Source organism: Atractosteus spatula, chromosome 2, assembly GCF_055471065.1.
Source record: "Atractosteus spatula isolate fAtrSpa1 chromosome 2, fAtrSpa1.hap1, whole genome shotgun sequence".
Lineage (NCBI taxonomy): Eukaryota > Metazoa > Chordata > Actinopteri > Semionotiformes > Lepisosteidae > Atractosteus > Atractosteus spatula.
The window spans coordinates 73713677-73726393 of record NC_142707.1 but is presented as its reverse complement, the minus strand read 5'-3'; the positions used below and the strand labels follow the sequence as shown (position 1 = coordinate 73726393).

Below are 12717 nucleotides of genomic sequence, written 5' to 3'. Positions count from 1 at the left end.
CAAAGTATTGAAATACATCATTTTATTTAAAAATAGAACTTGAACAAATACAGATCCAGCCATTCAAAATGCTCAAAGTACATTACGCTAAAACGCAGTAGTCGTAGTGCATCATACTGCATGTAAATTAGATTATGATAATAGTATCCGGAAGCACCTTGTAAAACCTTGTAAAACCGCCAGGTGGAGCTAATAAAGCTTAACGTCTCATGTACAGCATTTGAGCTGTCACCAGAAAACACTACTGAGGCACAATCTTTTTCCAATTAAGAATTTAAGTTTTATACTCTTTAGAGTTTTAATAATTTTAAACTGTGTGTTACAGCATGTTAATCATTAAACATTAAAAAGTCGGTATATTTTATATAACCAGGTGGTTATGGAGGGGGTATTTGAAATCTGACACTGAAATTGATAACTGTCGCTTTAAGACATGCACGTATGAGTGACGTCAGCACGCCAGTAATTGTTTGAGTGGACATCGTAAAGTTGAGCGTGGTGTGTGGCTACGTGTGATGTGAATGCAGAGGTAAATGTTCAGAATTGAGTTGATTGTGTAGCTATCGAAAATGAAGTTTTGAAATCCTTGAAAGAGACGTATATTGCTGATATATGAGTGGAGGGTGACATATTAGTTAGACAAAATTGGTAGATGTTTAGGGATGAAGTGATCCCGACTCCCATGTGGTTCCAGTGCTGTGTGAGTGGGTTCGCGGGAATAATGTCCACAATGTTGAATGGTCATACAAATTTGTTAGATGTTTGCGTGTCTTTAACCATTGTTTGTGGAGGAAATTATTTGTTTTGTTCTTTGAGAATGACCTTATTCTGTTTAACGTGTTCAGAGCGTGTTAAAAAAAGACTGATATTCTGTGTGTCTTGGATTAGGTGAGATCAAAAAGTGAATAGTTTTTTTTTATATTTCTGTGATGTAATGGGACCAATGAAAAATGTGGCATCAGACTAATGTGGATTATTTCTTTCCTTAGGGAAATTGCCACTACCGTATTTTTTTCTTTGTCTTTGTTATTTTAGTAGCGCTTTGTGCATCCTGGTGTGTGTATATCTCCATGTGTATCTATGTGAAGCTTTTGGGTTAAAGGTTATATTGCATCCAATCTAAGTTCTGTAACAGAAAATAATACAACCACTCATTTTTATGATTTCATGCAGATCCAGAATAAAAAATCCCCATTTAAATTAATTGTAGTAACGTGTGTTCTTTGCCGGGCTACATTTATAAAAGCAAGATTGCTCAGTTGGACAAAAGTACACAACCTTCCACCTTCATCATTAATCATTACTTGGTAAGTTGGTGGGTTCTGGTTTTAACATGCTTGTTCTAATATTTTTAAGCTTGTATATTCTGTACTTCATAAAAAGTTATAACATTTTATCCTTTTCTAAGAATACATAGTAAAAACACCACTTGCTGTTATTGTAAAAAGATAAATGTAGTGATTTAACATCACTTGATAGTTATATTAATATGGAATCATGTAACTAAGCAGCTAACAAGTGTAACAAGTGGACATTTCAGAAACCTTTTGACATTTGTTTTTTAAAAAACTTTTATTGTCCTTGTAGTGGTAATGGACAAAGCACTGCACCCAATGGTTCAAAGCACGATTACAGTATTACTTTTGGCTTGTTTCTCATATAGTGAATACATAAAAATAGTCCACGATTATAGCTTGTTGTTGGCTCTGGCGTGAATTTGTGTATCTGGATGAATTAAGTGATGGTATTGTGATTAAAGATTTCTTTGTGAAATTCTTTAAGTTAAACAAAGGAGGTAAGAAGGGTTATTTCTACAATTGGCACTCCGAGATTATGACTGATTTTATGAAAATGCATTCAGTGTGAGGACACTGAATGCGTTCTCATTCAATAACCTCTTTTATCTATGCCAATATTTTTGTCGGCTGGGTAGAAGAACGCTTCTTCGCTTCCTACACTGACTATGTCCATGACTTCTACAAGCGATACATTGACGACTACGTCGGTGCCGCCACATGCTCCAACAACCAGCTTGAGTGCTTTGCGCATCATTTCACCAACTTCCACCCGTCCCTTGAATATATGGTTAACATATCTTCTACTATTCTTCCATTTCTAGACATCAACGTCTCCATCAACTACCCCCAACTCTCCACTTCGGTTTATTACAAACCCACAGATTCACACAGCTATCTCCTGTATAGCTCATTTCACCCCAAACACACTAAAAATTCTCTTCCTTTTTCACAGTTCCTTCGGCTACGACGATTATGCAGCGCCGACATCGGTTTCCAGAACCAAGCCTCAAAATGTACTTCTGTTTCATCAACAGATGATACCCCCAGCAGTGTTATTGACAGGGCCCTTGCCCAAGCGAAAAATACCCCTCGGACCATCAACTCAATCAGGAATTCCCGCCATAACAACTGCATTCCTTTGGTGCTTCCCTACCACCCCAACACACTTCCTATATCCAGGACTATTAACGACAAGTTTTCCATTCCTAAAGGATGATCCCTCCATTGTGGCCCTCTTTTCTGACCATCCCGTCAGCTCATATCGCCGACCACCTAATTTGCGTAATCTTCTTGTTCACAGCTCCCTTGACCACCCTCAGCAACCATCCACACCAGGCACTTTCCCTTGCAACAGAGCTCGCTGTATCACCTGCAAGCACACATCTAACACCACACTCATTCAAGGCCCCTCAGGACAATTCCGGATCACCCAGATGGCATCTTGTACCTCCAGCAACCTTATTTACTGTATCTCTTGCAGTAAATGCCCAGCCATCTACATTGGAGAAACAGGAAGGAGACTCGGAGACCGCTTCAGAGAACACGGTAGGGCTGTGAAGATTAAAGATCTCTCCAAGCCCAATGTTTCTCCTTTGACGGCCATGACCACTCTAATCTCTCCATCTGTGTTCTCAAAGACGGTTTTCCTTACTCATACATCAGAAAGACTACAGAAATTAAAATTATCCTGCAGCTAGAATCACACCTTCCCTCTTCTCTTAACAACAGACTTCTTTTCTTCTAAATTCTCTATTCATTGTAGGTTTCATTTCACACCTCTCTTCACACCTCTTGATTGGCCACTCTTTCTGTCCCCTGCTCCCAGCTCTCGCTCCTCCTCTCTCCCAGCTTTTGTTCTCCCGCTACATTACCTTTGCTTACTGCCTTGTCTTTTTCACACCTGAAGAAGGCTCCACGGCCGAAACGTTGTTTTCTTTCTTCTCTTTTCAGCATGGAATAAAGCTATTACTTGTTCTTTTGCAGCATACGCATGCTGACGCAGTTACCCAAATGATAAGATAATATTTTATTGTCCCCTAAGGGAAATTTTTATGGACACCAAGCAGTCCTGTACATTTAAATAGAATGCAAACAAAAAAAAAAGAAAAGAAAAACATTGCACATCACTCTATTGCACATGTACAGTATAACACATAACAACATGTAACATTTATAACACATCACAAAACATATTACACTCAAGTGGGTTGTAAGAGTCAAAATTGTGTTTATCCTTCACATTTGCATTGACAGCTCTAATGGATAGCGGAACAAAGGAATGTTTGCATCTGTTTGACTTACATTTGGGAATCCTAAAACGTTTGCCAGAAGGAAGAAGTTGATATCCAGAGTTGAGGATGTGGGAAGGATTTGATATAAATTTTCCTGCCTGTTTGATTAGGGATTTTTCAAAGATTGTCTGCAGGGAGGGGTGCTGTTTCACTCCCATGACTTTCAAAGCTGTCTGGATGAGGCAGGTAATTTGTGATTTTAAATGAACTGATAGATTATCAAACCACACTGTAATACCATATCTGATAATGTTCTCAAATACAGCATGGTAAAAGAGTAGCATTACTTCCTGCCGAACCCCAAACACTCTTAGTCTTTGCAGGAAATATAAGCACTGCTGAACTTCAGAGTAAACATTCTCAATATGAGTAGTCCAGCATAGGTTACTGCCTATTGGTACACCTAACTACTTATATGAATCGACTTGAGTGATAAACTCATTGTGAATTACTACATGTGCGTGATCACCAACTGCTCTGGGATTAAAAGAGTCAACAGACTTCTGAAAGATGGGGCACCATGCTGGTGTTAATTCCTCTGTGCAATTGTTTAAAAGAGAGGTAGTGATGCCATGTGGGCCTTGATACAGTTTGTCAAGATGCTCTTGATGGTACCTCTATAGAATGTGGATAGTATGGGGGGGGGGAGGTTTACCCTTCTCAGTCACTGCAGGAAGTGAAGACGTTGTTGTGCTTTTTTAGGTAGGGAGGTGGTGTTGAGGGTCCAAGTGAGGTAATCACCAAAAACTCAGTACTTCTAGTCTCTACGGGGGAGCAATTGATGTGCAGTGTGGAGTGATCAGCGTGGGCCCTGATCAAGTCAAGTATCATCTCTTTTGTCTTATCGACATTCAGAGACAGATTGTTGTTGAAGCATCAGTCCACTAGTTGCTCCACCTCCTCTCTGTATGGTGCCTCATCGTTGTTACTAATGAGGCCACTGGTGTTGTTACCACTGGTGTCATCAGCAAACTTGATGATGTAATTTGCACTGTGTTTAGCAGTGCAGTCATGAGTCATCTGCGTGAACAGGAGCAGGCCAAGTACACAGCCCTGGGGGGGGGGGTTTCCGGTGTTCAGTATGGTGATACTAGGACATTGTTAGCCAACTCATGTCAGAGCACAGAGGAATGGGTCCTCAGGGTTTAAATAGTGTGCAAGGTTCTTAACGATATTGATAAGCCCAGCATGATCTCATTAGAGATGGCCCTGATGAGCTCCTTGCATGTGTGGAATGTATCGTGGTGATTGAGGCTGCTGATGCAGGAGCACTGGAGCTCGTCAGGGTATCACAGTCTCCTTCTGAAATTAAAAAATAAAATAATTAATGAATACTTGACATGAATTAATTAATCTCAAATGATGTGTGTATTACAACAAAACTCCCAACTGACTATATTCTAGATACTGTAGGTTTAAGCAATCTTTATTACATTTATTTAAAAAAAGAATTTCTTCTTTGCCAGTGGTTGCAACACAACACAAAGTTGGAGGACAGTGTGGCAAAAAAACAGGCATGCATGTGGCTGCTAAGGCAGTCTAGTTATATCATGGAGCTATGGCGCCAAATAGAATCAAATAACTACACCAGGTGGCCCAAATTAACATATCACAGAGCCGAGGACACTTATTAAAGGCACTGCTGAGACAGCAGAATATATTGCAGAGCTGAGGCTCCAAACAAAGGCACTGCTAAGACAGAAGCACACACACTCTGAAATCTCAGGCAGCTGAGAGCTTCCTATTCTTGTAGTAGACACAGTCATTGCCTTGTCAGGCCACTGATAAGGTAAGGAAGGAAGTAGAGATCAGATAAGATAAGATCACTTTATTAGCCATATACAATTTCTAGCATTAGGAATTTGTCTTTTCACATACCCCAGCTTGCTCTCCATGAGACACACAGGCACACAGATGGGGAGAGAGAAGCTTGGGGTCAAAGTGCAGGGTCAGCTGTTTATACAGCACCCCTAGAGCAGTTAGTGTTAAGGGGTCTTGCTCAGGGTCCCAACAGAGTAGGATTCCTCTGCCAGCCACAGGATTTTTACTGGTAACCTTCTAGCCACAGGCGCAAATCTTTAATAACAGTGCCCCCGCTCCACCCCTCAGAGGTTTTGGTTTTCTAGCTGCATTCCTAGGTTCATGATGGCCAAACCAGAACAAGAGAGAAATGGAGTTCCACTGCTACTACCCATGTGGGACGCAGCTGTCCATAACCCAATATCCTGAGTCTGTGAGTGAAGGACCAGATGTACGACATCAAAAAGAGTTAGTATACCTCTGTGCCAACCTCAAATATAATCCCAGAGGTGGTAAAAAATAATGCAGAGGCTTTAAAACAAGTATGGCCTGCCACTGAGGCTATGAGGGCTTACCAGCAGCCATATCACCCTGCAACTCACAACTGGAAACCCACTGAAGCTAAGCAGGTGTGAGCCTGGTCAGTACCTGGATGGAAGACCTCCTGGGAAAAACTAAGGTTGCTGCTGGATGAGGTGTTAGTGGGGCCAGCAGGGGGCGCTCACCCTGCAGTCCATGTGGGTCCTAATGCCCCAGTATAGTGACAGGGACACTATACTGTAAACAGGCGCCGTCCTTCGGATGAGATGTGAAACCGAGGTCCTGACTCTCTGTGGTCATTAAAAATCCCAGGGTATTTCTCAAAAAGAGTAGGGGTGTAACCCCGGTGTCCTGGCCAAATTTCCCATTGCCCCTTACCAATCATGGCTTCCTAATAATCCCCATCTATGAATTCACTTCATTACTCTGCTCTCCTCCCCACTGATAGCTGATGTGTGGTGAGCGTTCTGGAGCACTATGGCTGCTGTCGCATCATCCAGGTGGGGCTGCGCATTGGTGGTGGTGGAAGGGGACTCCCCATTACCTGTAAAGTGCTTTGAGTGGAGAAATGTCCAGAAAAGCGCTATATAAGTGTAAGCAATTATTATTAAATTAATATTATTATGTAGCTGACAAGTGTCTGGGCCTGGATAAAAACAAGTGAAGGACTGGGAGATCTTCAATCCAGCTATCACTCATAAGGAGCCTGACAGAAAAAAGCAGAGGCAGCCAGGTAAATAAGAGACCAGTTGCATCAATTCTAGTATATGGCCCTGGAAGGGAGCCATCTACAACACTACACTTGGAGGAGATTATGTGAAGGGGCTCAAATATCAGAGCAGAAAGTTTGCCCAGTGTTCTGGCGTGGTGACACCACTGATCCACCTGGATCAACACCCCTAAGTGTATGCCACCCTTCGAGGCATCACAATGCATTTCTGTTAATCGTTTGAAGGCAATTAAAGTAACAACTATACTACCGATGTAACTATAAATTTACCAGCTATACTGGTAGAAAAATATGTCATTACTATGTAAATATATGTCTTCATGACATGTTTTTTACACTCTCAAAAACATATGGGCATTAATTATATTACTCTATTTACGCTTTGAACAAGGGTTCAGATAATTGGGATTGGGATTCCTTACTGATAAACTGACTGGTGTGCATAGATTAGATGTATGGCAGAAAACACGGTTATAATCAGTGCATATTACTTTTTTCTTGCACATTAAATAGTAGATCACCATTATTTTTACATATTGTGGTTAATATGAGAAATAACGTGCAGTACATTATGGGCTAAACTTAAGGTTTATGTCTTTTCTCAATTTAATGTCCTGAGTAAAATGATCAACATAATGTATGCTTAAATGGAAACTTCCTGAAAGGCTACTGAAATTTTCAGGTCCCTTACTGCTCTAGAAAATCTGGTTCAGAAGATTTAAACAAAGGTCTACAACTTTATGGGTCCTAGTAAATGTAATAGGTAATTTCAAACCTTAGGTATTAATAGGATGTTAAGGTGCTTAATTTAATATTTTATCCTATACAGTTACCGAAGTGTTAACAATGATCTCTTTCAAACCTTGTTATAAAAGTTGGAGATGTCATCATTGCTATGGTAAAATCTCAAAAATTGTATTCTTATACAGATGCAGCCATTCAAAATGGGTGAGGTATTTCGCGGCATACCCCGGTGGGCGTGTCGCGGTATCACACGGTGTCACGCAGTGTCACATGGTTAATCGCGCGTCATTTGACGCTCTGCCGGAAACTATCCGGCGTCACCTTGTAAAACCGCCAGGGGGAGCTTAACCTCTCATGTACAGCATTTGAGCCTTTAATTTTGAACTGTGTATTACAGCATGTTAATCATCAGTCATTAAAATGTTGGTATATTTTATGAAAGCAAGATTGCTCAGTTGGACAAAAGTACACAACCTACCTTTATCAGAAATATTTATGCATCAAAGCCTTTACCGAAGATATTACTAATAGTATTAATAATGGATGACTTTGGACAAGCTGTATACTCAAAGTATAATTTCTTTAGCACATTTGTACAAGCACTTGGAATCTGTCCAAGCCATACTTTGTCAGGCATTTTGTTTTACTTCAACGGGCATAAAAACTTCCTTGCTTTTAACAGGGCGTTTCATAATTTCTAACTACGAAAATGATTTAAAATGCAACACTTATCATTCAACTAGAGCTCAAAATATCACAAGGATCCTCAAGAGCACAGCAAAGAGTGTATTAAAAGACACTTGTATTTATCAACGCTTTCTTTTCCGTATACCAGATTTTATGAAACCACTTCAGAAGGGTGTCAGCCAGTCAGATTCCAGGAATCGGTACTTTAAAGGAAAAATACACACCGGTATTCCATTTCTCCCTAACGATTTTAAGCATCGAAGTATTTAACTAGCATGTGAAATAGCGTGTGAAAAAGTGGTAGTTTTAAGCTTTTCTGCTTAATCAGATCAGATTTTCCCTGGTTCAGAAAATAGATCTAAAGTGCTACACATAACTTTCTTAATTCGATGTATTTAAAGCAGTGAACTACTGTAGGTGTTACATAACATTCAGAAATGCAATCACGTATTTGACAAATAAAAACGATTACAATCTAATCCTTCCACGTTTGATCCCAAAATCCCAAGAAATATAAATCTTAACGGGTAGAAAGCTATGCTGAAAGTTTATTAAGATACTTAGAAGACAAAGATACTGTATCAATTTATGTTGCATTAGCCTGATTATGATTAAAAAACACATATAATTAAACACGCGTTTGCGATTTAAATCAGAACACGATTTAAATCAATATAAATGTTTATATTGTAACGCATACTGTCCAGCCTCCATTTCTCCAATAAAAATTTACTCTGTTGCACACACACACACAATAGAAGCAGGAAGCAGAAGCAGGGACCGTTGTCAGAAGGGAAGAAGGTGACTATTCATTGTTATCAAAAATGACTTAGAATCGATCATGTTGGGATATTTTGAAATATAAAAGTCAATTGATTGTCCATAATATCGCTATTCTATTTTTTCGAAGAAATGTTTGTTAAAAGAAAAGTCCAGCACCAGCTGGATTTGAACACACAACCTGCGAGTTGTTAGTCAGGCACGTAGACCACTAGGCTACAGGACAACTCACATGAACAGGGAGGCGAAACAGCCCTACACAGCCCTGTCGCAGTACACGAATATAATCATACCGTTATTAAATTCTTTAGATACACGATTCCATATTCTATTCCCTATTATTCAAATTCTAAAAGTATGCTTGTTGACTCCGGTATCACGTTAGTTAAAGACTTCGAAGCTTAAAATGTTTAGGGAGAAATGGAATACTGGTGTGTATTTTTTTCTTTAAAGTACCAAGACCAGCTATATACTGTATGTTTATGTTCCAAAATTAATATCGTTTATGGCCTTCACACGCATTACAGTATGCTCCTATTCTTTTTATGCTCAGCTACTAAGATTTCCCTTCAGTGGTAAAATTCAATATCTACAACGGGCACAGCAAAGACGTTTACTGTAAGTCTTTCTACGACAGACCAACGGACCACGAGTGCCCCTGTTGGTCAACCAATCACGTACTGCGGTGCCACGCGTAATCTTGCGTCACACTGCGCGACGCCACCTGTGGTACGTGTCTGTAACGCGCACTTTGAATGGCTGCATCTGTAGGTAAGAATTAAATAATATAGAAGAGATCTGGAAAATGTCAAGAAATTGAAGGTATTCACTTGGAAAAATGTATAAAAACTGCATGTTTCTATATGAAAACAGAAAGAGAATATAACGAGACTGCAGTATACTGGGAAGCATACCATACATTAAATGTTAGGATAGGTTCAAACAGACTTTTATGACTAGAAATTGAAATATCTACAAGTTGGGGTGACACAGTGATGCAGTGGTTCTCATTGCTGTCCTGGGGTCCCTGGGTTTAGTTCCAGATCTGTTGTGTTATTTCTGTTGAGTTTGTATGTTCTCCCAGTGTTTGTGTGGGTTTCCTCTTGCAGTCCAAAGACATACTGGTACATATTGTCTTCTGGGAATGCTCTGTGACAGGCTCTAGGTCATGAATTGGACAAAGTAGTTAGAAAAGGGATGGGTGACTAAGGGGTAATTGTTATTAATCATTCACACAAATACACAGTGATTAAAGTTGTTTAAAGATTTTTTTTAATGTTAATCTTCTCACAGTAATTAAGATAGAGACGATATAGACAATGAATTTACAATGCATTGACAGTTTTTATTTTCAAATATTCCAAAGGTCTTGAACATTTTTATGTTTCCTTTAGAGCCTTACTAAAATAATGTACAGTAATAATGTGAAAACTGTAATAAGACAAAACCTGCAATGAAGTAACGTACATACTGTAATTCTTTTTCTCTATCTTGTCAAATGAAATTCTCCCACTCATGACTTTTCTAAATGAAACACCACATGAAAATACGCTGTTGTGGTTGATACAAATAATTTAGCTTTTATTTCCTTTAAATGCAGGCATGAAGATTTCATTAGAATAAAGACAAATGCACAGCATGTTTCCACCATGACCTGTACACTCAAACGAAATAAATAGAATTTACATGGTCAGACTAATCAAAGAGGAATCTGGGTTACATATTCTTAAAGTAATGATCAATTTAACTGATTTTTGAAACCAGGGATAAAACAAAGCATAAATGATTGGATTCATGGCAGAGTTCAAATATACTATAAGCCCTAGAAAGTAAAGTACCCCAGAAGATGTATGAATTTCTTCTTCTATGAGGACACATAGGTAATATGGTACCCAACAAAAAAGAAAAACAAATACTACAATTCCTAATGTTTTTGCAGCCTTTTGTTCTGATTTTTTAGAGATATTGTCTCTCCTTTTATCCGTTGATATTATTTGTTGTGTAATAGAACTGATTAGTCTTGCTTGTCTTGTGGCAACTATAAAGATGTTTACATACAGACCTATCATAATAGAGCAAGGCACAATTAATGTAACTATCACATCAATAATTCTCCAGTTTGCAGACATTACAAAAAAACACTGTCCAAGACAAGTACTCAGAGTATCAGGGCCATCAAAATTTCCATTAAAGTAAAGCAGAGCCAGTCTGTAGAGCGGTAACAGTAGCCAGCTGCACAGAATAAATAAACGCATCATTTTAAAATTTATTTTAGTGGAGTAAAGCAATGGGTCACACACAGCAAAATAGCGGTCAATAGCTATAAATGCCAGATTACTCAGAGATACAGAAATTAGAACAGAATCAAGTAACTTCAGGACAGAACATAGTATGTCACCAAAATACCAACAGGTTTCTATGAAAGGAATAAAAACAAAAGGCATCACCATCGTACCTACTAAAAAGTCTGCAACAGCCAGGGAGAGTAAGAGGAGGTTTGTTGGTGTGTGAAGCTGCTTGAAGTGAGAGATAGAAATGATTACCACCAGGTTTCCACACACTGTTACACTGATTGCTACAACCAGCATTGCGTAGAGAATAGCATAGACTGCTGTAGATCGAATTTCTTTAAGACAAGATGCATTATTCGATGGAAAGCAATACTCTAAAGCATGACAACAATGCAAATCACTTAATTCCATTTCAAAGGAATAGAAAACTGAAATGAAGGTCACAATTAAAATAATGGTATAACAATCAGATATCTTAAAGAAAACCTACTTCATCACTTTTGCCATAAACCAGTACGTAGATCACACCAAATATCAAAGCTCACTCAGTCGCCTGTTGTTTCTCCTTTTGAGGTATAAACAGTCATTTGTCACTCTTTATTATAGGATGGTTGTGCTTTGACGTCACTGATTATGTTTCTGATGAGATCATGTGAACTGCCTTAATGAACAGCTCTCAGCATCAGATTTGTGTGAGCAGGAAAAGCAGCAGTAAGGAGGTTAATCAGATTACCAACACTTTGTGCTGAAACTGATTAAACTGGAATGAACTATAGGACGACAGGGACAATCTAAATGAATTATTGTTACCAAAGCATTAAATTATACTCTATTGAATATATCGAGAAAGCATATTTACCTTCTTAAAAAAATAAAACCGATATTTGTTCCGCAAAGCTTGGTAACACTGCACAAACCAGACAGCAAACCTAGACAGGACAAATATTTCAATAATTTCGACAAATATGTCACACATTACATTTTCTGATGATATAATTTTATATAATTGTACATACACATGAACAATTCTGTGAATATCGGAGTCCGTTCTTTTGCGTCCCACAGTTGTAAAGATGCAGTGAGGTGAAAAAATAGCCACATCTGACTTAGAGCTCACAGACTGAGAGCAGGTCTGACTGAGTGTCTTCTTACATGTGCTGTACTGCATGAGTATGTGGGACTGATCACCCAAGCTCATTCAGACATGATAACGGTTCTCTAGAAAATGCAAAATTATACTTGAAATGTAGACACAAAACACCTTAAATGGGCAATAGGGGAACCTGCAGCCTATTAAACAAATATCTTACCCAGAATTAACTCCCTGTCTAAAATGGATGTGAAATGAATAGAAAAATTTTTCCCTATTCTGTAATAGTGTACAACAACAAATAGGGATTCAACATACTGTATAGGTATTTTCAACACTGTAAGAACACAGACACCATTTTTAAAAACGGCTAATTGTCTTTTATTGTGATGAGAATGGCTCTCTCTGTCCCTGCCTGGTTTCTTGTGGGCTCACTATGGATGGTGACCCCACACTGGATACTTTA

The 12717-nt window shown here is 38.8% G+C and overlaps 1 protein-coding gene across 1 annotated transcript; it reads right to left on the bottom strand.

Annotated features, from left to right (window-relative positions):
• Nucleotides 1–10552: 10552 nt before the first annotated feature.
• On the bottom strand, nucleotides 10553–11572 carry LOC148840249 (trace amine-associated receptor 13c-like). The gene has a single exon (XM_088936937.1). It carries the CDS (start codon nucleotides 11570–11572, stop codon nucleotides 10553–10555), a length of 1020 nt encoding a protein of 339 aa, XP_088793063.1.
• Between the last annotated feature and the right edge of the window lie 1145 nt (nucleotides 11573–12717).